Source organism: Pleuronectes platessa, chromosome 14 (genome assembly GCF_947347685.1).
Source record: "Pleuronectes platessa chromosome 14, fPlePla1.1, whole genome shotgun sequence".
NCBI lineage: Eukaryota > Metazoa > Chordata > Actinopteri > Pleuronectiformes > Pleuronectidae > Pleuronectes > Pleuronectes platessa.
The window spans coordinates 24,834,625-24,859,870 of NC_070639.1; the positions used below are offsets into that span (position 1 = coordinate 24,834,625).

At 46.9% G+C, this 25,246-nt stretch overlaps 3 protein-coding genes and 1 long non-coding RNA gene across 7 annotated transcripts; 2 read left to right on the forward strand and 2 right to left on the reverse strand.

Moving 5' to 3' along the window:
* The first annotated feature begins 197 nt into the window (after positions 1-197).
* On the forward strand, positions 198-10,494 carry LOC128455853 (serine/threonine-protein kinase Nek5). Of its 3 annotated transcripts, XM_053439773.1 has the most exons (23): positions 198-755; positions 2,001-2,120; positions 2,383-2,479; positions 2,629-2,726; positions 2,809-2,892; positions 3,269-3,339; positions 3,604-3,690; positions 4,570-4,624; positions 5,076-5,189; positions 5,657-5,743; positions 5,889-5,970; positions 6,275-6,390; positions 6,552-6,616; positions 7,483-7,626; positions 7,702-7,780; positions 7,902-8,015; positions 8,176-8,256; positions 8,373-8,465; positions 8,543-8,611; positions 8,694-8,907; positions 9,000-9,110; positions 9,218-9,362; positions 9,646-10,494. In XM_053439773.1, the coding sequence occupies exons 2-23, from the start codon at positions 2,004-2,006 to the stop codon at positions 9,884-9,886; spliced, it is 2,364 nt and encodes a 787-aa protein (XP_053295748.1). In that variant the 5' UTR covers positions 198-755; positions 2,001-2,003; the 3' UTR covers positions 9,887-10,494. The 3 variants fall into 3 exon arrangements, with proteins under 3 accessions (XP_053295748.1, XP_053295749.1, XP_053295750.1); XM_053439774.1 differs by lacking the exon at positions 5,076-5,189; XM_053439775.1 differs by lacking the exon at positions 198-755 and having other exon boundaries at positions 2,271-2,479.
* On the reverse strand, positions 1,595-6,149 carry LOC128455865 (uncharacterized). 2 transcript variants are annotated; one of them, XR_008341769.1, is made up of 3 exons: positions 5,992-6,149; positions 5,634-5,765; positions 1,595-2,618 (listed from the first exon to the last, which is right to left on the reverse strand). It is a non-coding gene; the product is annotated as an uncharacterized LOC128455865 (long non-coding RNA). The 2 variants fall into 2 exon arrangements; XR_008341768.1 differs by having other exon boundaries at positions 5,604-5,765.
* Positions 10,117-17,754, reverse strand: LOC128455562 (GDP-Man:Man(3)GlcNAc(2)-PP-Dol alpha-1,2-mannosyltransferase). Its single transcript, XM_053439229.1, has 6 exons — positions 17,712-17,754; positions 16,032-16,719; positions 13,858-14,060; positions 13,569-13,737; positions 12,703-13,322; positions 10,117-12,219 (listed from the first exon to the last, which is right to left on the reverse strand). The coding sequence occupies exons 1-6, from the start codon at positions 17,752-17,754 to the stop codon at positions 11,939-11,941; spliced, it is 2,004 nt and encodes a 667-aa protein (XP_053295204.1). The 3' UTR covers positions 10,117-11,938.
* Positions 17,737-25,209, forward strand: lcp1 (lymphocyte cytosolic protein 1 (L-plastin)). The gene is made up of 16 exons (XM_053439776.1): positions 17,737-17,971; positions 19,616-19,696; positions 19,791-19,939; positions 20,105-20,228; positions 20,374-20,506; positions 21,157-21,238; positions 21,321-21,486; positions 21,613-21,755; positions 21,864-21,959; positions 22,136-22,331; positions 22,426-22,504; positions 23,008-23,122; positions 23,243-23,376; positions 24,081-24,201; positions 24,626-24,750; positions 24,866-25,209. The coding sequence occupies exons 2-16, from the start codon at positions 19,630-19,632 to the stop codon at positions 24,996-24,998; spliced, it is 1,863 nt and encodes a 620-aa protein (XP_053295751.1). The 5' UTR covers positions 17,737-17,971; positions 19,616-19,629; the 3' UTR covers positions 24,999-25,209.
* Positions 25,210-25,246: the final 37 nt, after the last annotated feature.

A 25,246-nucleotide genomic window follows, 5' to 3' on the forward strand; every position in this document is an offset into this window, starting at 1 on the left:
ATCTGGTCCTCAACTGGAACATCTGGACCTTAGGAGGAACATCTGGTCCTCAGGAGGAACATCTGGACCTCAACTGGAACATCTGGTCCTCAGGAGGAACATCTGGTCCTCAACTTGAACATCTGGACCTCAGGTGGAACAACTGGTCCTCAACTTGAACATCTGGTCCTCAGGTGGAACAACTGGTCCTCAACTTGAACATCTGGACCTCAGGAGGAACATCTGGCCCTCAGTTGAGTGACATTGCTTACCTGAGTGGATGTGATCAGCCACATTAAATAAAACATAATGAATGATGTAATCAATCATCACATGTTATTAGTCTCATATTCCCAGTTTGTCTCAGAACTTCTGTTCTTAACTCAACAAAAGTAATAACAAAACTAAAACTTTATTAGCAGGAGCAACATTAGAAACTAATGTTAAATGAGCTGATCATGTGTTTCTGTTTCAAATTAAATACGAATGAAACGGACAGTCTGGTCAAATAATAATTATGACTAAGTTATTAGTTATGTTATATTTTCTTAACCTCTGTCCTTTCTAAAGAAACTCACTCTTCCTGTTTTACAAAGTAAAAAATCGCTGGTTTAGTTATTTGAAATAATAATAATGATGTCCCATCATGCCCTGCGGTGTGTCTGTCCGCTTGTCAAACACCTGTAGTGTGTTTCCGGACAGTGCGGGGATCGAACCTGTGCGCTGCTGCTCTGTGTGACCTCTGACCTCTGACCTTCACCTCCACTCTGTGACGTGTGAGTAAAACTTTGATCACAAACACGAACATTCACCGTTTTATCCCGCGAGCTTCCGGTTAGCATGCTAACTGGATGCTAACCGGAAGCTAACAGGGAGCGAGCCGGTGTGTTCCCGTCTCCATGGTGACGGGCTCCTGGCCGCGTGTCGCTGTTGAAGAAGAAAATTAATAAAGATTTGAAGTTTCTGAAGTTTCACTTTGTTCACATCCCTGAGCTGTTTAATGACAGACCGTCACTGACAGGAGCTGCTCCTCCGTCTGCTCCTCCGTCTGCTCCTCCGTCTGCTTCTTCGTCTGCTCCTCCGTCTGCTCCTTCGTCTGCTCCTCCATCTGCTCCTCCGTCTGCTTCTTCGTCTGCTCCTCCGTCTGCTTCTTCGTCTGCTCCTCCGTCTGCTCCTTCGTCTGCTCCTCCGTCTGCTTCTTCGTCTGCTCCTCCGTCTGCTCCTTCGTCTGCTCCTCCATCTGCTCCATCGTCTGCTCCTCCGTCTGCTTCTTCGTCTGCTCCTCCGTCTGCTCCTTCGTCTGCTCCTCCATCTGCTCCATCATCTGCTCCTCCGTCTGCTCCTTCGTCTGCTCCTCCATCTGCTCCATCATCTGCTCCTTCGTCTGCTCCTTCGTCTGCTCCTCCGTCTGCTCCTGAGTTTCAGTTTGACTCGAGTTAAGAACAGGAAGTTGATCCTTGTTAACATCTGTGAGACAAACTGGGAATATGAGACGGCTAACATGTGATTGATTGATTGATTGATGTATTGATTGATTGATGTATTGATTGATTGATTGATTGATTGATGTATTGATTGATTGATTGATTGATTGGTTGGAAGTTGAGACCAGTCGTTAACTCATCAGAATATTATTTTGAAAAGCACTTAGGCTCCGTCTGGAAGTCACTGTCTTTAGCTGCTATTTTAAATATTTACATGTTTAATTTTGAATCATCATTTTCTTTAATCATCAATTGCAAACGGATATTTCATTTTCAATACAGTAATTCAAAACAATACAATATTATATATATATAGAGAGAGAAGGCAATATTATTAGAAGCTATAAATAAAAAGTGATATGCAGGAGGCTCAGAGAGAAGCTGAACCAGGGACAGTGATTGGTGCAGCTGAGGGTAGTGGGCCAATCAGGTGGATTCATGAGACAGCAGACATGTGTCTCATGTGTCTCATGTGTCTCATGTGTCTCATTAAGATGACCTCGTCTCAAACAAACCTTCCCCTCTGTGTCTCTTCAGGTGATGAACAACTATGAGGTCGTCCGTCAGATCGGAGAGGGTGCGTTTGGAAAAGCCTTCCTGGTCCGAGAGAGGGGTGGAGACAGACAGTGTGTGGTCAAACAGATCGACCTCCGGAAGGTAACGCACCCGCCGCTCCTCCACCCGACTCACTGCACACGTGTCCATGGTTTGATCAGTTCATGAAATATTAACAAGTAGAAAATCATAAAACAAGAAGTATCGTTCTTATTGGAGGTTTTGCTGAATGTGCAGTTTCTGTCCCTCCAGGTGTTCCTGACGGTTCACACAGATTGAAGAACATGAAGCCTCAGATTTAGATGAACCCGTTGTTAACCAGCTGTTTGTTCATGTCCACGTTCTGTCTGCGTCCACTGCTCAGATGTCCCCCAGGGAACAGGAAGCGTCCAGGAAAGAGGGGACGCTGCTGTCGGAGATGAGACACCCCAACATCGTGTCCTTCTCTGCCTCATTTCAAGGTGAGGGAACACGGCATCGCACGTCTCGTGTTGTTCTCATGTTGTTGTCATGTTGTTGTCATGTTGTTCTCATGTTGTTCTCATGTTGTTGTCATGTTGTTGTCATGTTGTTCTCATGTGCGTGACCATCTTCTGCTTCCTGTGTGTAGAGAGAGGAAGCCTGTACATCGTTATGGAGTATTGTGACGGAGGAGATCTGATGAAGAAGATCAACATGCAGAGAGGAGTCAGCTTCACTGAGGAGCAGGCAGGCATACACACACACACACACACACACACACACACACACACACACACACACACAGTAAACTGGCCTGTGTGCTCCTCAGATCCTCAGCTGGTTCACTCAGATCTGTTTGGGCCTCAAACACATTCACGACAGGAAGATTCTCCACAGAGACGTGAAGACTCAGGTATCGTCTCACACTCTAACCCACTGGTTCTGGTCTGAGCAGCTACAACTTTGTCCACTAGAAGTTAATGTCGTATTAAATATATAAAATTAAATATTACATACGTTCTCTCTGAGCTGTCGGGGCTGAAGTTTGATATTCAAAATAAAAAGCTCCTGCAAAGTGTTTTCATGACGGAGTGGAGGAGACGTCCACAGCTGAACAAAGAGCTCGCTGTGTCCCAGCTCCCAGAATAACTGACCCCAGAGCGTTCACAGACATCACTGTCTTTCATCAGTCATATCTGATAACACACAGACACACACATGAGACATGCACAGTCACTGTTTGTGTTGGAACAGACCAGCTCTCAGTCCCGTCTGTCCCTCTGCACCAGAACATCTTTCTGTCCAACGGAGGGATGAAAGCGAAGCTGGGCGACTTTGGAATCGCAAGAATGTTGAATAAGTAAGTCAGTGTCATGCACACACACACACACACACACACAGTGCAGCTGTCACTCTAACACAACTCCAAACAAGTGATTATCATTCCACAAACTGTCGAGCCGGACGTGCAAACATCAGGTTGTGGACAGAAGCAAACTGAGCTCACGATGACATGAAGACAAACCACACGATGCATGTGTGTGTTTCCAAAAACATGAGACATATTTGAGTGAAGTAAATAAACTAAGAAACCTAAATAACCCTGTGCCCTGTGTCTGTGCAGCACCATGGAGCTCGCCAGGACGTGTGTCGGGACGCCGTCCTACATCTCACCAGAGATCTGCGAGAGTCGGCCGTACAACAACAAGACGTACGATCCTCACACGACAGGCCGACACTAAACACAATGTGACAGCTCCCAAAAGTGAAGCCAAACCATGTAGATCCCCCCCTGGTGGCTGGCTGCAGTATAGGTCATGAACCCTCCTCCTCCATGTTAGCAGAAGGGACATGGACCAAAGTAGACATTAAGTTTGTTGAAGTTGGTTTCTGACTCCTCAACGCAGCAGCGTTCAGATCTGAGATCGTTGGACTCTATTTCTGGATGATGGAGGAAGTGGGGATTTGCCGTCCATCTTTATTTAACAAAGTAAATTGAACAACATGCAAACACACTAACAGGAAATGTGGTCCACACACACACACTTGTCTAATCGTCTCTGCTGGGGTCTCCTGCAGACTGGTTCTGATTCAGCTGAGCTCAGAGTGACTTCACAAAGAAACGATTGTTTCTATTTTTCACGAGAGTCAAACTCGACCTCGACCTAAATTAGATTTAATTCTAAACTCGACAACTAGACTCAAACAAGACGAGACAAACAAGTGTCAACACTGACACTTGAACAGGACCCCACAAAGCAGGAGAAGAGGAAGCGGTTACACACACGTGCACACACACATGCACACACTTGGTAGCTGGCCAAAGACCGCAGACGCCAACTGGGCTCTGATTGGCTGCTTCACGTCCCTGCAGCCTGACATCATGACTTTGTTCCTCTTGTTTATGACAGACAAAAATGAAGGTCTGCCGCAGCTTCCTGTTTCAACAACAACTGCAAGAGACGAGTCGCGCTACACAACATGTTCCCTAAGACAAGCTTCTTACAGTGTGTGTGTGTGTGTGTGTGTGTGTCTGTCTGTCTGTCTGTCTGTGTGTGTGTGTGTCTGTCTGTGTGTGTCCTCTCTGCAGGGATATCTGGTCTCTGGGCTGTGTCCTGTATGAACTCTGCACCCTGAGGCATCCAGTGAGCTGCACCACACACACACACATACACACACACACACTCACACACACACACACACACACACACACACACACACACACACACACACACACACACACACACACACACACACACACAGCTGGAGTAAAGAAAGCTCCCAAAAGTGAAGCCAAGGTGTCTCTATCTCCCCCTGGTGGCTGGCTGCAGCACAGGTTGTGAACCGCTCCTCCTCCATGTTAGCAGATGGGACATGGACCAAACTAAACAATAAAAGTTGGTCAGAGACGGGTTCTGTCCTTCAGGTCGTTCTTGTCTCACTGAAGTGTTTCTGATCAGTTTGGTTTGAACGAGCTGAGACGTCATGATGAACGTCTCTCACTCATAACACTCATTATGAAACTGAAAGTATCAGAACATGTTTCTTCACACTGTGTTAACTCGACTGGTCGTCTCTACTCGTCTCCTCCTGCAGTTTGAGGGCAGCAGTTTGCGACAGCTGGTCAGTAAGATCTGCAGGGGGCGCTACAGCCCAGTTCCCAGCCGCTACTCCTACGACCTCCGCCTGCTGGTCACCCAACTCTTCAAGGTCAGACCCTAAAGCCTGTGTGGACGTGAGCTGGAAATAGAAACAGCAGGTTGTGTAGCTGAACCTGGATCAGTTAGAAACAGCTGTTTAACCAAAGCCCTCACATGACTGCATTAAATGATCAAATCGAAGAGGTGGGATGTCCCTGGTGACCTTCAGGCTGGAACCACTGGACTGATCGACCTCACAGTCAGGGTTTGTCGTGACTCGGCAGAAATACAGGAAAGTGTGAAAGCAGCTGTTCAGGAAATCGTGTCCTGGCTGAAAAGGAGGAAGCTCCATTGTGTTAGTGTCGACTGATTAAAACACAAACTCTCACAGGAACCGACTCTTCACTGATGAGTTGTGTCTCAGAGCCTCTAGACTTTAAGATGTGCTTTTACAAAAACCTGACAATAGTTCACTAACACTCACACTTTGAGATGATCTGTGATGTTCACTGACCATTTAGATTTGATAATATACAGGTGAACCCCAGAGACCGTCCCTCGGTCAGCTCTGTCCTCGCTCGTCCTTTCCTGGAGAAGCACATCAGCAAACACCTGGATCCACAGGTAGAGGGATCTGATTGGCTGACTGAGAAACAGTCAACAGACCAAACATCAGCATGTTCCAAATCTACACATTAAAGATCTATACTACACTGTGTGTGTGTGTGTGTGTGTGTGTGTGTGTGTGTGTGTGTCTGTGTGTGTGCAGGTGATGCAGCAGGAGTTCAGTCACTCGATGCTCCATCAGAACAGAGCAGCAGCATCACGAGCAGCCAGAACCAGAGCAGCAGGTGACATCACACACGACTCACTTTATTAGGAACACCCAGCGGCTCCTCCCCGATGGAGTGGATCAGGATCTTCTCTCTGCACGGCTCAGTGTGTTGTTAGAGAAAGGAACAGGTCATTTGGTGGAACTGACTCACTTCACCTTCCTGACGCTGCTCAAAGGTCGAGGCACTGACTTCACACAAACCTTTGTTCAGTGAAGACCTCAGCACCGTGTTGAATGTGGATTCTGGCGCCACCCAGTGGTCGCTTCCTAACATCACTGCCTCTGGTACCAATCTAACCTGAGACTCTCCTGTTGTCCAGAGAAGGTCCAGAGGCGGAGAGGAGCCGAGAGGCCGGGGGCCCGGGGCCCGGGGGGGCCACCTGCCAGGCCCGACTGGAGGGTCCCACTCAGAGCCGAGACACCCGCCTACCACAGAGTAAGAATCAATAATAACTGGTAGATATACAGTAGGAACATGTTTCTTTTAATTTTTATCTCATATTTAGATATTTTGACTTCGACAGCACAGAGGCCAGCAGTAAAAGTGATCTTAAAGAAACCATATCAATAAACAGTATTATTGATTATTGATCACAGCCTCTTCATCAAAGAGCAGCACAACCAGCGGCAGAGAGCGACGTCACAGAGCAGCACAACCAGAGGTGAGTGAGAAGATCACCAGTGATGCCGGTAACGCGCTACTTAGTAACGCGTTACTCTAATCTGACCACTTTTTTCAGTAGCGAGTAATCTAACGCGTAACTATTTCCAAACCAGTAATCAGCTTAAAGTTACTTGTCCAAGTCACCTTGCGTTACTATTTCGGTATTTGTGGTTAGCCCGCTGGGCACGTCCTGCGGCTGGGGGAGCAGTCGGCCCGTCGCCCTCCTCACCACGCCGCCGGAGGCTCGGTGTGCGGCACTCCTCGGCGTTTTTTTAGGGGGGGAGGTGCTCGTCCGCGGTGCGGGGGCTTTCCTTCTAGTATGCCGCGGGGCGGTGTCCGTCGGCGCTGCGGAAGGCGGGGACCGGTTGGAGGGGACCGGGTACGGCGGTCGGCGGCAGCGACTCTGGACGCGTGTCGGTCCCGTCAGATCACCTCAGCTACAGCGCCCGTTGGGGGAACCCTCCGTTCGCGCGGGGGGGGGGGGGGGGGGGGGGGGGACCTCCGGCTGTGTCTAATAAAGTTAGTGTTGGCAAAACCGGTTGTCATTTTTATGTTGAGGCGGCGGGGGTGTTGTCGGCAGCTGCTGAATGTAACTAATAAAGTAACTTGTAATCTAACTTAGTTACTTTTAAAATCAAGTAACTTGTAATCTAACTTAGTTACTTTTAAAATCAAGTGACTTGTAAAGTAACTAAGTTACTTTTTCAAAGTAACTATGGCAACACTGAAGATCACTGACATCATCACAACAGAGTGTGCTGTGTGTGTGCACGTGTGTGTGCTGTGTGTGTGCTGTGTGTGTGCACGTGTGTGTGCTGTGTGTGTGCACACATATGTACTGTCGTGTACGTGTCACTGCTGCAGGTTCAAGGAGCCTGTCGGTCACTACCAGCTGTACCACGCTCAGCTGGACGTCCTCCAGAGGAAGAGCGAGGAGGACGTCCTTCCTCCTGATAGGGAGCAGCCGTGTGAAGACCACGCCCCTCGTCCTGCGGAGCCGTATCAGCTGTGAGTGACAGGATTTTATAAATGTAAAACTGGGTGTTTGTGCTAAGCTAAAGCTAACAACTGTTTGTTCCCCAGTGTGGCAGCAGCTCGTCATGAATACCTGCAGAGGAGACTGGAGGCAAACCAGTACAAGCTGAGAGCAGAGAAGCAGCTGGTGAGAAGAAGCTCACACACACACACACACACAAACACACACACACACAAACACACACCTTGTTACTGACAGTCAGAGCTCTACAGCCTCTGACCCTTGACCTTTCCTCTGCGACTCACAGGGTCTGCGTCCGTGCACAGCCGAGCACAAAAGGAGGCCTGGAGGTCGGGAGCGGGACGTGGGACGAGCCGAGCACCAACACACACCTCAGGACAGAAGACAGGAAGGACAACAGGTGAGACACGTGACATCATCCTGATCCTGAGTCCCTTTACTGTCCGAGCTGATTTGAACCTTTGTGTGGTTGGTGAAAATTCTCTGTCTTTACACTTCAGGATGTGTGTTATGTGTGTGTGTGTGTGTGTGTGTGTGTGTGTGTGTCTGTGTGTGTGTAGGAGTACCTGCGTCAGTTGGATGTCATCAGGCAGCAGTATCACCAGGAGATGAAACAGATGAGACGAAGAGCTGAAGCTGAGGTTCTCTCTCTCTCTGTCTCTCTCTCTCTCTCTCTCTCTCTCTCTCTATCTCTCTCTCTCTCTCTCTCTCTGCTTGACTCCAGTACTTCCTCTGATGTCATGGTTCTTTTCTTCAGTCTCATTCACAACAGAAACATGGAACCTTCGTGGTGGAGAAAGCCAGAGAAGCTGGAGCAGCCGGCACAGAGCAGCAGGAAGCTGCTCTACAGGTAAATCAGCTCCTTCACACGCATGTGTTAAATAACATGAACTACACTCATCTGCTCATCACGTGTCGCTGCTGCAGGACATGGAAGCAGCTCTGAGGCAAGTGAGAGACGAGAGCAGAGCTCTGCAGGGACATCCCAGAGACAAGGTGAGACTGAGATCTGCTGACGAAGGAAACATGAGCAGCCGACCAATCAGAGCAGAGGAAGATGAACCTTTTGTTTCTGCAGAAGGGAATCATGTTTGAGATTCCGTTAGATGACGAGGAGAAAGAGGGCGTCGACCCACTGAACCAGACCCTGAGCTTCCAGGCGGGGGAGGAGTTGAAGCTCAAGGATTGGTTGGAGAAAAGAAGGGGGTGGAGTTTGAGGACACCGCAGACTCTGCTGGACGCACTCGCCAACATGGACGTCCACTCCGACTACGATACTGAAACTAACGAAGGTACAAACTACTGAGTCAATGTTAATCACCATACTGACATCATCTCCACTAATATTCATCTCTTCTTTGACCTCTTGACCTCTTGTCCCCAGGTGAGGAGGCAGAGGGTCACAGACAGTGGGTAGACGCCCCCCCCACCACGCTGCTGAACGCTCTCAGTCAGGCTGAACTTGCTTCGTCCACTCTGGACTCAGTGACCACCGGTGAGACGCCGCTCACATCAGGGACTTCACGAGTGCAACAGGACAAAGTGAAGATGTTTAATCAGATTTATTAACGTGAAGTCACACTGAGGATTCTGTAATCTCAGATCTAGAGCCAGAGGCTGAAGAAGAGGAGGAGAAGAGAGAGGAAGAAACAGAAGAGAAGCAGGAGGAGGAGGAGGAAGAGGAGGAGGACTCTGATGTGGAGATGGATGAAGAGCGACTGGAGCCGAGGTCAGACGACGAAGACACGTGAGTCAACGTTTACGTCTCTTTTCTTTCACATCCAGAGAGAAGAGCTGATAATTGATCAATTGATCAAAAAGTCAATTAAACTATAATTGAAACACCAAAAAGAATCGGTTGTTGATTGAATAGTTCAACGAACAGGATTCATTGATTCATTGATTCTTTGATTCATTGATTCATTGATTCATTGATTCAGCAGCTTCACTGAGTCTCGGACCTTCTGAAAGGTGAAGAACCCACGATCTGGACTTTTTTCTCAGTTTCATCTGTGATTTCATTTCCTCAGGAACTTTGAGGAGTCGGAGGACGAACTGAGAGAAGCGGTGGCCGACTCCATGAACAACCTGTTCGTCATGGAGGACGGGAGCTCGGACGGGACTGACGGCTCAGAGACAGTGGGGGACGATGGGAAGGAGGATGGCGAGGACGGGTCTGCAGCGAGTGCAGCAGACCCTCAACAAGTCGTTTTGTCCGAGCCCAGAGAACCTGAGTCCCTGAGTCCCAGGAGAACGATCACACGTCTGTAGATACACAGCCTCAGACAAGCGCACTCAAGTGGTTGTGAAAGAGGATTTCACATCCTGATGAACACCAGCGCTCAGCTGCTTCCTGCTGACACATCAATCTGTAAACAACTCAAAAAGATTTGGTTTCCAGTCAAAGGTTTCCTGAAGCAGCTGCTCATTCATCAATCATAATTAGTGTGTGTGTGTGTGTGTGTGTGTGTGTGTGTGTGTGTGTGTGTGTGTGTGTGTGTGTGTGTGTGTGTGTGTGTGTGTGTGTGTGTGTGTGTGTGTGTGTGTGTGTGTTGTGATGAAGGAATGTGTAAAGGCTCATTACTGAGGAAACAGACGCAGTACCACCGACATGCTGAGGGGGCAGTGTCGCAGATAGTTTATACGAAACAACCATAAGATACAAAGACATTTTAACAATAACCAAATGCTTTGAGGATGATAAGTTAAAACGCTTGGTGTGGTCAGACACTCGGCTCTGCCCTCTAGTGGATGTTTTGCTTAACAACCATGCTAATGCAAAGCACACGTGGGAGTACGTGAGCAGTGACGGCTTCATGCTTTGAAATGGACGCAGCACTTTTCGTACGTCCAGGCAGAATAAACAAGTCTTCACAGTTTCTCATTGATGTGTTTGGAATATGTTTGAATATATTTTAAATATGATGAGTCACAGTAAATGTAAAATTATTGATTCTCAGAGTTTAAACTCTAACTAAGCCTTAATTCAAATGACTCTGCAGCTAACTAGTTCATCTAGTTCTAGTTGTGTATAATTATTACAGTATTTTTGCATGATTTCTTATTCTCAGTGAAACGAGAACATCAGTAGTAACGGCTCCTGCAAAATAAAGCTTCTTATAATTAACACATTACTCAGTTTCTCCATCACCCGACAACAATCTCAATCTCCTACACAATAAAGCTGCTACTGATTATAATGTTAAATTATTTAATCAATAATTATCCATTATTTTCTTTGTTGGTATAATGCAGCAATGATGTCAATACATGTGTTTTTACAAGTGTAAAAAAAAAGTATAATGTGAGACTAGATGTTTCCACTTCCTCAGAAAACGCAGCTAAAATATCTCAGATACAAACGCTGCCATCTTGTGGTTATGACATCATTTGCAGTCGGTGCCAGCGCTCTATTGATCGTGGGGTGGAGCCGGGGTATCGAGGTCCCTCCCATACACATTCTCAACCAATCAGGAGCATCTTTACAAACATTTATTTAATGTCTAATTTGGTCCGTGTCCCGTCTGCTAACATGGAGCAGGTTTAAATAATCCATCATTTATTAGCACAGCTGCTCTTTCAGTCGACTGATTATTCACAGTGACTTTAAAACAAGACTCTCACGTCAGTGAAGCCTGAACTTCACCTGAGGACCTGTTAACCCCCTAGGGGTCCGCGGAGGTACTGCAGTGGGGTCGCGAAATCTTTGGTTGATTAGACAATTTTTTTATTATTCTCGAACCAATTTAATATAGCTTAGTATTGAATGCACAATAACAGGGTAGCTATGTTTATACATGGCACTAGGCCCAGTTTAATATAAAACACAATTTTATACAATATATATATAGTAGGGGTCCCTGCTCCATCTCTCCACCAGTTTGGGGGTCCTTGGCCTGAAAGACGTTGAAGACCCCTGTGTTAACCAATCAGCAGAGAGTGACGAACCAAAACAATCACTTGACTTCACTAAGTGCTTTTCAAGGCTGCTGGTTGAATTCCATCGTCTCTGATCGTCGTGTTTCACTGCTGACGTCCTGTGTGGTTCTGATTTCTGTTAACTTATCACAGTGGATCAGAAGTTTAATCTCCGAGTGTCCAGCAGAGACTCGTCTTAACATGTCAACGTCCTTTTCTATTTGTTTTAATGGGGATGAGACAACATGTCAAAGTTTATTGCCAGAGTTGGAAGCCTGGTCTGTTTGAATCCTCACCCTAAGAAGCAGAACAAATGAAGAGCTGCCCCTTGGTGGACACCAGTGGACACCAGTGGACACCAGTGGACACCAGTAGACACCAACAGGCCACGTCGGCTCCTCCTCATCACTCCAGTTTACTCAGCAGAGGCTCCATAGCAGCGAGGAAACAAGCCTCAAACTCCCGGTTGGAGAAGCGCTCCACCGAGCGCCGGGCGTTTCGCCGGATCTCCAGTTTGTCTGCTGGGGACAGCGCCAGGATGGTCTCCATGGCGGCGGCATAGCTGTCCTCGCTGTCGGCCAGGAACCCCGTCTGTCCACCCTCGTACGGGACCACTATGTCCAGCTGTGGACCTCCGGACTTGTGGGCGAGAACAATGGTGCCTGCAGCCATGCACTCCACCACACCTGAGGACAGAGGGACGGAATCAGATCGACAGTCCTGACCTCACAATACAAAGGTCAAAGGTCAAACATGATTTAGACTCACAGCACATTTTATATGTTCAAATAACTAATTATCAGAAACATGAACCCTTGAACATACGTCAGTGTGTGAACCACCTAAAGTGACCTTCACTGCAGCCAGCCACCAGGGGGCGATCCAAACACTTGGGCTTCACTTTTGGGAGCGGCCAAGTCGTCCGTCCGTCTTAAAGAACAACTTGTCTTTGTTGTTTTTGTGCTTGTTAACGTGTCAACATCTTATTTATACTTGTGTTGGATGGAAAACTGAAAAGATCCAGGTCACTGGTAATATTCTAGATAAGTTCATTCATATGTCAATTTGTAACAAAGTCGACCAATTATTTGTTTTAGTTTTTAACAATCTCAGAATCCTGGGTCTGGTTCACTGTTGTGATTTTTGAGGATCACGGGTTCGATTCTCACCGATGCCGAAGTGCTGGTTCCACATGGTGTGCAGGCCGATGGTGGCGCTCACCAGCTCCCGCTGCAGCTCCTCAAACGGGACGTTCAGTTTGAAGTCGACCCGGTCGGACACGCCCAGCTCCTCACAGAACCCCCGCAGCATCAGCACCCTGTCCTCGTCCTCCTGGTTCCTGCATCCACCAATCAGCACGAGCCGCAAGGACTCCCTGCCCCCAGGCCCCTCCCCTTTCCTGTCCAACAGTTTGCTAAACGCTTGGATCTGCAGCCTGTGGTCCTTCTCCGGCCGGAACTGAGCCACTGACACCACAGACTGACACTTCCTCCCCCCCCCCTCCTCCTCTCCACTCACCAGCTCCTCCCCCAGCTCCACCCAGCCCTCCTCCACCTCGTCCTCCAGCGGTACGTCCAGGAAAGCCCGGATGTCGCAGGGCGGGTAGACGACGGTGGTCCGGCTGGGAGAGCGCCACAGGGCCAGGATGTGTCCCAGTGTCCAGGTGGAGTTCACCATGATGACGTGGCTGCAGGAGCCGGCCAGACCGTAGAGCAGAGCGAAGCAGCCGTAGTACACCAGCTTCACCGCACTCAGCACCGGGCTCCTGGAGAGGAAGGCTGGGTTGAACCTGGACAGACGAAGAAGAAGAAGAAGAAGAAGAAGAAGAAGAAGAAGAAGAAGAAGAAATTTATAAACTGTGTTTTCATCTACCAGGCTGACGTTTCAGTGTGAGAGGGGAACCTGAATCCTCAGCTGTGATTGGAGGACGGGGGTTAGGTCACGCCTACACGGACACTTTAAAACTAACACTGTTCACATCCACTGGTCATGTGATGTAAACAGGAAGTGTAGCGACGCTCCCCGCTGCTGTTACCTGGGGCTCTGCTCTCTGACCACAGACAACATGTCCGTGCTGACGGTGGGAAAGTGGACGTAGCTCGCCACCGCGCAGCCGCCGAGGTAGCGGAAGATCGGCAGCGTGAAGGCGAAGCCCATCGAGTCCACGTAGAGGTCGGGAACAAAGGCCGTCAGAGCCTCCCAGCCTAACACACACACACACACATACAGACACACAAAGAGAGACAAACACAACTCTCAGAAACATTATAAACATAAAGATTTCATATTTCCTGCAACCCTCTGTTTCTTCCTGTTGTTGTCACCGAGCAGCAGGGAGCCGGCGCTCTGGCCCAGCAGAGTGAAGTGAGGGTAAGAGGTCGCCTCCACCAGCGCGCCGTGACGCAGGAAGGTGAAGGTGATTGGTCGAGGCAGCGTGACATTGAAACGCTGTCGGACTCCCTCCAGAATCTGTTCAGCGGTCAGTCCCTGGTCAGCAGCGTAGACCACGAAGGACACGTCAGGGAACCTGGGAGGACAGAGGACAACATGGACTCAGGTTATAGGTCCTTTTAGCTGGTTACGTTGTTTACAGCAGGAAGTGACATCAGGAGGCGGGAGCATCACGTTCAGGCTCAGATTCTGATCGGTCTGTGGTGACAGTACTTTAACCTGTGATGGAGTATTTTTACTCAGTGGTGTCAGTACTTTAACCCGTGATGGAGTATTTTTACTCTGTGGTGTCAGTACTTTAACCTGTGATGGAGTATTTTTACTCAGTGGTGTCAGTACTTTAACCCGTGATGGAGTATTTTTACTCTGTGGTGTCAGTACTTTAACCTGTGATGGAGTATTTTTACTCTGTGGTGTCAGTACTTTAACTTTTGATGGAGTATTTTTACTCTGTGGTGTCAGTACTTTAACTTGTGATGGAGTATTTTTACTCTGTGGTGTCAGTACTTTAACCTGTGATGGAGTATTTTTACTCAGTGGTGTCAGTACTTTAACCCGTGATGGAGTATTTTTACTCTGTGGTGTCAGTACTTTAACCTGTGATGGAGTATTTTTACTCAGTGGTGTCAGTACTTTAACCCGTGATGGAGTATTTTTACTCTGTGGTGTCAGTACTTTAACCTGTGATGGAGTATTTTTACTCTGTGGTGTCAGTACTTTAACTTTTGATGGAGTATTTTTACTCTGTGGTGTCAGTACTTTAACTTGTGATGGAGTATTTTTACTCTGTGGTGACAGTACTTTAACTTTTGATGGAGTATTTTTACTCTGTGGTGTCAGTACTTTAACTTGTGATGGAGTATTTTTACTCTGTGGTGACAGTACTTTAACCCGTGATGGAGTATTTTTACTCTGTGGTGACAGTACTTTAACCCGTGATGGAGTATTTTTACTCTGTGGTGTCAGTACTTTAACTTGTGATGGAGTATTTTTACTCTGTGGTGACAGTACTTTAACCCGTGATGGAGTATTTTTACTCTGTGGTGTCAGTACTTTAACCCGTGATGGAGTATTTTTACTCTGTGGTGTCAGTACTTTAACCCGTGATGGAGTATTTTTACTCTGTGGTGACAGTACTTTAACCCGTGATGGAGTATTTTTACTCTGTGGTATCAGTACTTTAACTTGTGATGGAGTATTTTTACTCTGTGGTGTCAGTACTTTAACTTGTGATGGAGTATTTTTACTCTGTGGTGACAGTACTTTAACCCGTGATGGAGTATTTTTACTCTGTGGTATCAGTACTTTAACTTGTGATGGAGTATTTTTACTCTGTGGTGTCAGTACTTTAACTTGTGATGGAGTATTTTTATTCTGTGGTGACAGTACTTTAACCCGTGATGGAGTATTTTTACTCTGTGGTATCAGTACTTTAACTTGTGATGGAGTATTTTTACTCTCTGGTATCAGTACTTTAACTTGTGATGGAGTATTTTTACTCTGTGGTGTCAGTACTTTAACTTGTGATGGAGTATTTTTACTCTGTGGTATCAGTACCCTAACTTGTGATGGAGTATTTCTACTCTGTGGTGTCAGTACTTTAACTTGTGATGGAGTATTTTTACTCTGCGGTGTCAGTACTTTAACCCGTGATGGAGTATTTTTACTCTGTGGTGTCAGTACTTTAACCTGTGATGGAGTATTTCTACTCTGTGGTGTCAGTACTTTAACTTGTGATGGAGTATTTTTACTCTGTGGTGTCAGTACTTTAACTTGTGATGGAGTATTTTTACTCTGTGGTATCAGTACCCTAACTTGTGATGGAGTATTTCTACTCTGTGGTGACAGTACTTTAACTTGTGATGGAGTATTTCTACTCTGTGGTGTCAGTACTTTAACTTGTGATGGAGTATTTCTACTCTGTGGTATTATGATGTTGCTGCAGTAGAGTATCTCAGTACTTCTTTCATGTACTTTGACACTGAAGTATATGTCTACTGTCCACAGACTGTATTCCCCGGTGTAACGTGTCTGATGGAGACTGTACCGGGACATGAGGACCCTCAGCGAGCTCCACAGGACCCGCTCCCCGCCTCCTCCGGCGCTGCAGTCCGGGTGGAAGAAGGCCACCGCCGGGCCGCCGCCGCCCTCCGCCCGGCTCTTCCTCCTCCGGCTCCTCCGGCGGATCTGGAGCCACAAGCGGAGCCCGAGCAGCAGCAGGCCGAGGACCAGGGTGAGGACCAGGGTGAGGAGGGCGCAGGGAGCCGCCAGGGACCACAGCAACCTGCGGGGGGATGGACACACGACCGTCACACCGGGGACAGACACCGGGGACAGACACCGGGGACAAACACCGGGAATACACAGGATGTCACACCGGGGACACACACCGGGGACAGACACCTTCACACCGGGGACACACACGGGGACACACAGGATGTCACACCGGGGACAGACACCTTCACACTGGGGACAGACACCGGGGACACACACGGGGACACACAGGATGTCACACCGGGGACAGACACCTTCACACTGGGGACAGACACCGGGGACACACAGGATGTCACACCGGGGACAGACACCTTCACACTGGGGACAGACACCGGGGACAGACACCGGGGACACACAGGATGTCACACCGGGGACAGACACCTTGACACCGGGGACAGACACCTTCACACCGGGGACACACCGGGGACAGCCACACAGGATGTCACACCGGGGACAGACACCTTGACACCGGGGACAGACACCTTGACACCGGGGACAGACACCTTGACACCGGGGACACACCGGGGACAGACACACAGGATGTCACACCGGAGACACTGACCTCATGAAATCACAGAAACACAGATGATGATGAACATGATGATGAAGATCCGCCATCTTTACAACACTACGGACGACGTCACAACTGACCCGCAGGCATCGCTCTGATTGGCTGAGAGTTTGTTTACACATAGGTCAGCGACACGTGACTTTTATTTATTTATTACAACTTCAGTTAATCTAAACAATTCGTTAGTAAAGACATACAAAATAAACTTCATCTTCTAATCAAGTATGTAAGAGAAACAGGAAAATCATTTAAATTAATTACTGCCAATCTCCTGCTACACAGTCCGTCCAGAAGGTGGCGGTAATGAGCCTGGAAGCTGGTTTGCCAGTTGCCAATAAACAGAAGAAGAAGAAGAAAAAGGAGAAGTTATTAATTTAGAGCAACAATAATCTTAATAAATCCAGATGAAATAAATGCCTCAACTTCTTTAATAACCACATTATTCGTCTCTTCTGCTATTTCACTTTAAACACATTTATCCTTATATGGAATTAAAGATAATTAGAATTGTTTTACTTCTACGTCATAAGATTATTCAAATCCAATCCTCTTTCATTTATATATGTATGACAACACTCGTAGTAATAACACTATACACACACATACTGAATATATATAAATGAAAAAATATGCCAAATTATAAGACCTTAAAAACAAATATTTGATGTATGTGTAATTTATGTAAAATCTCAACACTAACCTCAGTTAATAATAATGTGTTGAGGCTACATTTAAAAACTACTTCTGAGCTGGAGCTGGAGCCCAGGACAAATCTGAACACATCAGCTGAAACTGAAAGAGACCATATCATATTATATATTGTGAATAAATGACCACTGAGTGGATCACGTCATCAGATTAGTTGACTGATGGGAAGTGGACCCTCCTTCAGTGCGGGGGTCACCCCGACAGCAGCCTGTGTCATTGCCATATAAAGACAAATCATCAGTCATTCCTGTTTCTGAGGTGTTGCATGTCACTTCCTTCCTCGTAGATTTGAATAAATGAGCTGTCGCCCTCGGTGTCTGTCGATCAGCTCAGCAGCCAGAAGGAGGGACCGAGACGAGGGAGACAGACTGAGACAGAGACACGGACAGAGAGAAGACTAATACCCACAGCTCAGCGGCCTCCTCACCTCCCAGGTAAAGACATCTGAGTTCAGGTCTGATCCAAGCAGGTGTTCCCTGAAGGCAACACGGCAACATGAGACAATTCTTACTTTTAAATTCTTGTTTGTGTCGAGGCGGAGGAAGAAGAGACAAAGAGAGAAACTGTTGTTTCATGAACGATTGTGTAGATGTTTCCTAATCAAAGAGTTTTCTCAACCTTCTGCTGCTCACAGATCTGCATCAAACAAACCGAGTCAAATGCACAAACTTAAAAACTTTCATCGCTCATGTTCGTTAACTTCGTGTCGTTTGACTTTGTGCAGCTTTGCACCAACAATGCGATACGAGCAGTTAGAGCGGCAGCGAGGCCTGCAGGAGGAAGGAGAAGTCAAACCTCTGCAGCGAGCTGAAAAGGAAGTTGTGGTCAGCTTCACTTCAACTGCAAAAAGCAAAAAATCCCTTTGAGGCAGCGAGATGAAGAACAGAAACTCAGACGTCAGCCGAGCGGCGTTTCATCAGAGCTGATTAAATTCAGTGTTCGTTGAAAAAGCACGAGGAGCTGCTGCTCGAGCGTTAGCGTCCACGTGAGGTTGAGAAGCTCCAGATCTATTGTCTGAAGTTGATTCATAAAACAAATCAAGATTCAGTTTCTTAACTCAAGTTCCTATTTTTATATTCTGAACATAACACAGAGAATATTGTTGTTGTCAATCTGCAGGAAACATGTTCACAAACTGTTCCTGAGTTCAGAGCACAACAATATGTCTCAGTGAAGTTGACCTCTGATCTTTACACGTCTCCACTTCCTCCGCACACGAAGCTAAAACATCTACGCTTCCATCTTGAGGTGATGACGTCAATAACAGTCGTGAGCGTCGAGTGGTATCGAGGACCCGCCCATTCACATGCTCGACCAGTCAGGAGTCAGTGTCAGCTGTCAATCATGACGTCTCAGCCTGTTTTTATATCATCAGAGAACTGATTAAAACTAAACTGATCAGAAACATGAACAAACATCATCAGTGTTCCTCCTTCGCACACACACACACACACACACACACACACACACACACACACACACACACACACTTCCTCCTGGTTACTGATCATATGATGATGAATCATATTCAGCTGTGAACTGACTGGTTGGATCTTCTGGAGATAAACAGATGTTTAGAGAATCGTCTCAGTCTCGTGCGTCTGAAATCAATCTGAGAGTTCATCATATATATTGTGTCATAGATGATTTATTATTGTTATCTGTTAATCATATAAGTGTGACCTCAGTAAATTGTGGTTTTGTCTGTTCGTGAGATCCACTGTTGGGTTTCTCTAGAAAATGTTAATCTATGTAAAGTGCATTGAGATAATGTATATTGGGATTTGGCGCCATTCAAATAAAGTTGAATTGAATTCTGTCCACATACTCGTCCAAGTTAGCTGTGCAGGTGTTTACATCTTTTTACACAACATTAACACACACACACACACACACACACACACACACACACACACACACACACGTCTTTCTGACAGGAAGTGCAGCAGAAACAGGAAGTGAGAGCTGTCGGTTGCTTGCATCACAGATCAAAATGGGGAGATTTAACTTCCTCCTCCTCAGGTCGCTCGCTCACATTTAAACTTCTAAATTAAAGACGAATTGTGTGTTTGTGTCAGTTTCCGGTTCCAACATGGCCGCCCCCTCGCAGATCTCTCCAGAGGAGCTGGAGGAACTTAAAGAAGCCTTCGCAAAGATCGGTGAGGAAAACAAGAGCGCTCACACAAATCTGTTGTTTTATTTGTGCTATTTAAATGAGTGTGCGACCTCTGACCTGTCGACCTCTGTCTCCAGATGTGGACAACAACGGCTTCATCAGCAAACAGGAGCTGAACGAGCTCTTCAGAGCCGCCAACCTGCCGCTGCCCGGGTACCGGGTCCGAGAGATCGTCCAGGAGCTGATGAAGAGCAGCGAGCAGCTGACCTTCAGCGAGTTCACTGAGGTGAGGGCACGGGTCAAAGGTCACGCGCTGTAAACACAACATCACTGGAATCAGATCAATATTCACTGTTAATCATCTGGACAGTTTTTAATACAAATACAAAATCTGAGATTATCTAGCAACAATAATCTACGGAGGTTCTCTGCTCCTCATGTTCCACCTCAGATCGTCCACGGCCTGAAGAGCAGCGACGTCGCCAAGACCTTCAGGAAGGTCATCAACAAGAAGGAGGGAATCTGTAACGTGGCAGGGACGTCCGAGCAGTCAGGCACCACACACTCCTACTCAGGTACACACAGTCACACACACACAGTCACACAAAGACACACACACACACACACACAGCTGCACTCTGATTTAAAATTAAAAACAGATCTAAACAGGTGATAGATAATCTCCTGTTATTCACTGATACTTTATATCCTGACCTTCAGAGGAGGAGAAGGTGGCGTTCGTGAACTGGATCAATAAAGCTCTGGAGAAAGACGTGGACTGTAAACACGTCCTGCCGATGGATCCCAGCACCAACGACCTGTTCACGGCGATGGGAGACGGAATCGTTCTCTGGTGCGTTTGATTTTCAGGCTGATGGAACCGAATCTGATTCAAGTCAAAACGTTCAATGTGATATAAACATCAGCTGCTTCGTCTTATCTGGAAAAAAACTATCAATTTTTACTGAAAAGATGAATTTAATTTGTGTTAAATTTTGCAGAGTGACGTAGAGAAGTTCACACAGTTTGTAAAACTTGTCTTTATGGGTTTGAATGAATGAAACATATCTCTGAGTCGTCCGTGTTTCCACATTGTGACGTCCACAGGAAACAGAAACATCCGAGCAGCACGTAAACAGGAAGCAGAACTTCTTCTGTGTTTTGAACAGTTGGAATAATGATAATAAATGATGTTGTAAAACTTATAATTCCACTAACTCCACTTTCCACAGTCGTCCGGGGTTTTGTCATAAAGAATTGGACTAATTCCAAGAATGACCTGATGATGGCGCTAGAGGAAACTTTAGAAGAAGATTATTACACTTTGTCCTGACGGGAACGAGATAAATGTCTGAATTAAATTTCATCACAATCTATCAAAAAGTTAGAACCTGAAGGTCAAAGAACCAGAGTGTGAAGGCTCATCCTCCAGGGACCATGAGTCCAGTAGATGTTAGGATCAGAGTTCTTCTGTGTCTCTGACCGTGGACGTGTTTCCCTCAGTAAGATGATCAACCTCTCTGTCCCCGACACCATCGACGAGAGGACCATCAACAAGAAGAAGCTCACGCCCTTCACCATCCAGGTGAGGACTCCTCCTCCGTCTGATCTGAACACGGTGAAACCTCCACAGCCTCTCCACCGCTTTACGTCTGGTGTCTCCTCAGGAGAACCTGAACCTGGCTCTGAACTCGTCCTCAGCCATCGGCTGCCACGTGGTCAACATAGGAGCTGAGGACCTGAAGGAGGGCAGGCAGCACCTGGTCCTGGGTCTGCTGTGGCAGGTCATCAAGATCGGACTGTTTGCCGACATCGAGCTCAGCAGGAACGAAGGTGTGTCCGCAGAATAGAATATTTCAAGTCTCGCTGACTTTATAATAACTTGTGTTCTGTTCATTTAATTATAAATGTATGTGCCTGTGTGTGTGTGTGTGTGTGTGTGTGTGTGTCTGTATGTAGCTCTGATCGCCCTCCTGCGCGATGGAGAGAGTCTGGAGGATCTGTTGAAACTCTCACCTGAGGAGCTGCTGCTGCGTTGGGCCAACTATCACCTGGAGGAGGCCGGCTGCAGCAAGATCAACAACTTCAGCTCCGACATCAAGGTTCACACACACAGAGACACACACACAGACACACACAGTTTCCTCAGTTAAACTTCAGTGTGTAGCTGTTGTGTGTGAAAACATTTTGTAACTGTGTGTTTGTTCCAGGACTCGCGGGCGTACTACAACCTCCTAAACCAGGTGGCGCCGAAAGGAGACGAGGAGGGAATCCCCCCCATCGCCATCGACACGTCAGGGCTCAGGGTGAGAGCCTACGAAATCACACTCATATGATATTAATAATTATAATTATTATAATAATATGTAATCATCCAAAACATATGAAAACAATATGATATAGAATTGATCCCTTCTCCAAACAAGCAGTATATAACAGAGTCTTTCCTGTGTGTTGTGCCGTGTCCTCGTCGTCCCTGCAGGAGAAGGACGAGCTGCAGCGAGCCGAGCTCATGCTGGACCAGGCCGACCGGCTCGGCTGCCGGCAGTTCGTCATGCCGCCGGACGTCGTCAGAGGAAACCCGAAACTGAACTTGGCTTTCGTTGCTAATCTGTTCAACAAGTACCCGGCTCTGAAGAAACCAGAGAACCAGGACATCGACTGGAGCTCCATCGAAGGTTCAGAGGAACTCTGATCTGCTACAAACCTCTGATCACGTGATCTTAACGTGTTTCCTGTGTGATTGAACCGCTGACTGATGTTTCCCTCCAGGTGAGACCAGGGAGGAGCGAACCTTCAGGAACTGGATGAACTCGCTCGGCGTCAACCCGCGGGTCAACCACTTATACGTGTAAGAACGACCACAGCTCTTCTTCTCTTGTTTTAGGGTGAAATGACTCTTTACTGAGCAGCAGCGCCCTCTGCAGTCGACTGTGGGACATGCTAGAGGAAAGGTCATGTAACGTAGTGCGAGTACACAAGATCGTTTGGTGGGCGGGGTTAACATCCTCAGAAATGATGAGGCGCGTACGAAAGATGCGATACTCGCAGAAGAGGTCGGGCAGCAGCGAGTCCTGGACGCGGTCATCAAGAAACGTCCTTAGTGACAGAGACGGTCGAGAGTTCAGAGACGAGTTGTGTTCCGGGTTTGATGTGTCGTCGCTTGTTCTGTGTTGAACTCCATGTTAGCCAAATGTTGATCTCCTCGGTGTCGCCATCTTTGTTTTTGTTTGCTTACTGCACGTGAATTCAACGTCAAAGATCTTCAATCTTCACTCGTGTATAGTGCCCCCTACTGGAATCCTCCAGTAACACGTGTAGTTCCTAAGCAGTGATCTGAAACGTGTGTTCCAGAGATATCGACGACGCGATGGTGATCTTCCAGTTGTACGAGAAGATCAAGGTTCCGGTCGACTGGGATCGAGTCAACAAGCCTCCGTACCCGAAGCTGGGCAGCAACATGAAGAAGGTACGACGCGGTTTCACCAACACAACGTGGACGTCACATGTTCGAGTCCAGAAGGAGTTTACTGAGGAAACTGTTGAGGAGCAACTTGCAGGTTTTAAAAACGATTTGTTTGTTTGGTAGCTGGAGAACTGTAACTACGCAGTGGAGCTCGGGAAGAAAGAGGCCAAATTCTCTCTGGTTGGCATCGCGGGTCAGGACCTGAATGCTGGGAATCGAACCCTCACCCTCGCTCTGCTCTGGCAGCTGATGAGAAGGTAACAACACCTCAGTGCTGCCCCCTGCTGGCCTGTCACTCATCCCTTACCACCTTTGAGCGAAATAAAAAACGACCTGAAGAATCTTTGAGGGCAGGTTTTTTAAAAAGGCTCCAAAAAGACAAAGGAATTTCAGGATTAGATAATTTGACTAGTTTTATAAGTTATTTAGAGTCACTATAATACATTATTTTGATTAGTTATTCAGATTGATTATATTAACTACAATTTTATATATATTAAGATTTCTTCAAATAATGACATTAGTTATATTCATTATATAAGGTGATAAGATTTTATAGATTGGATGTTGAGGTTGATTAGATTAGTTAATTAAACTTAATTAATTGGGTAACCAAGGCAACTGGTTTACTTTGTACTTCTAGTGTAAATCTCGTTGTGTGGGTGGGTGCTGGGGGGGGGGGGGGGGGGCTGCATCTTCAACAGTCCTGTAGCTCCACCTTCTGGCCAAACTAGGCTGCTGAGATTTTGGTTGTTGGAAACGTTACTGAACAGAATTAAATCAAAGAAACATCAGCAGAGCAGAGATCCAGGAATATATCACAGTATAATATAATACAGAAATAATATAGACATAATATATATATAGTATAATAACAAGTATGGTGGTTAACGTCAGTGTTTGCTAAAGGGCCCCTCGGCAGATGAGTGTGTGTGTGGTTGACGGTCTGTCTCTCCGTCAGATACACCCTGAACATCCTGGAGGACCTGGGCGACGGACAGAAAGTGACCGACGACACCATCGTGTCCTGGGTCAACGAGACGCTGTCCCAGGCCGGCAAGGCCACGATCTCCAGCTTCAAGGTGACGGCTGCACACACTCTGATCAGCTTGATCAGATTTATCTCCACATTTCATTTTCTACTTATGTTACATCCGTCATTTAAACCAAATACACTTTAAACTGATGCTCAAAGGACAAAGATATTTGAACTAAAAACAAGAGAAAGTTTCTACTTGAAACCGTGAAACGTTTTTACCAGATTCACAGCATCAAGCGTCGAGATCGAACATTAGTTTCATATTTTGATTTAAAGGTAAATTTAACACTTTACAAATATGGCAAACTGAAAAAAACATAACTTTTCATCATGTTTTTAGCTAAATATGGTGAAAAGATATTTTCAGCTTCATCGTGAGACTTGGATTGAATTCATCAGAGTGTGTGTGTGTTGTGTGTGTCTGTGTGTTATGTGTGTGTGTGTGTGTCTGTGTGTTATGTGTGTAGGACAGTAAAGTCAGCAGCAGTATGCCGGTTCTGGACCTGATTGATGTCATCCAGCCTGGATCCATCAGATACGACCTGCTGAAGGCAGACGACCTGACGGAAGACGAGAAACTCAACAACGCAAAGTAAACGCACACAAATGCTAGAAGCACGAGGGGCGGGGCATCAGTTTGAAGTGCACCTGATAACATCCAATCAGAAAGCCTCAGTCCTCACGCTCACCCTCATCACTGTTTCTAGGTACGCCATCTCCATGGCGAGGAAGATCGGCGCCCGGGTGTACGCGCTGCCCGAGGACCTGGTGGAGGTCAAACCCAAGATGGTGATGACGGTGTTCGCCTGCCTCATGGCACGTGGGATGAAGAGGGCGTGAAGGGACGCGGTCCGTCACCTGGGGGGGGGGGGGGGGGATAGATGTTCTGGAATAATCTGCTAAAATGAAACGTTTTCTACAGGTGAAACAATCTGATTGGTTCGGTTGAAATCACAGAAAAACAAAAGCTTCTTGTTTCTTTTTTAAATGTTTTTCTCTGTGAATTAAAATCTGGAACTTTTGACACGACAAATAAACAATTCAACATGAAGCGCTGAGTCGTTACACACACACACACGCACACGCAC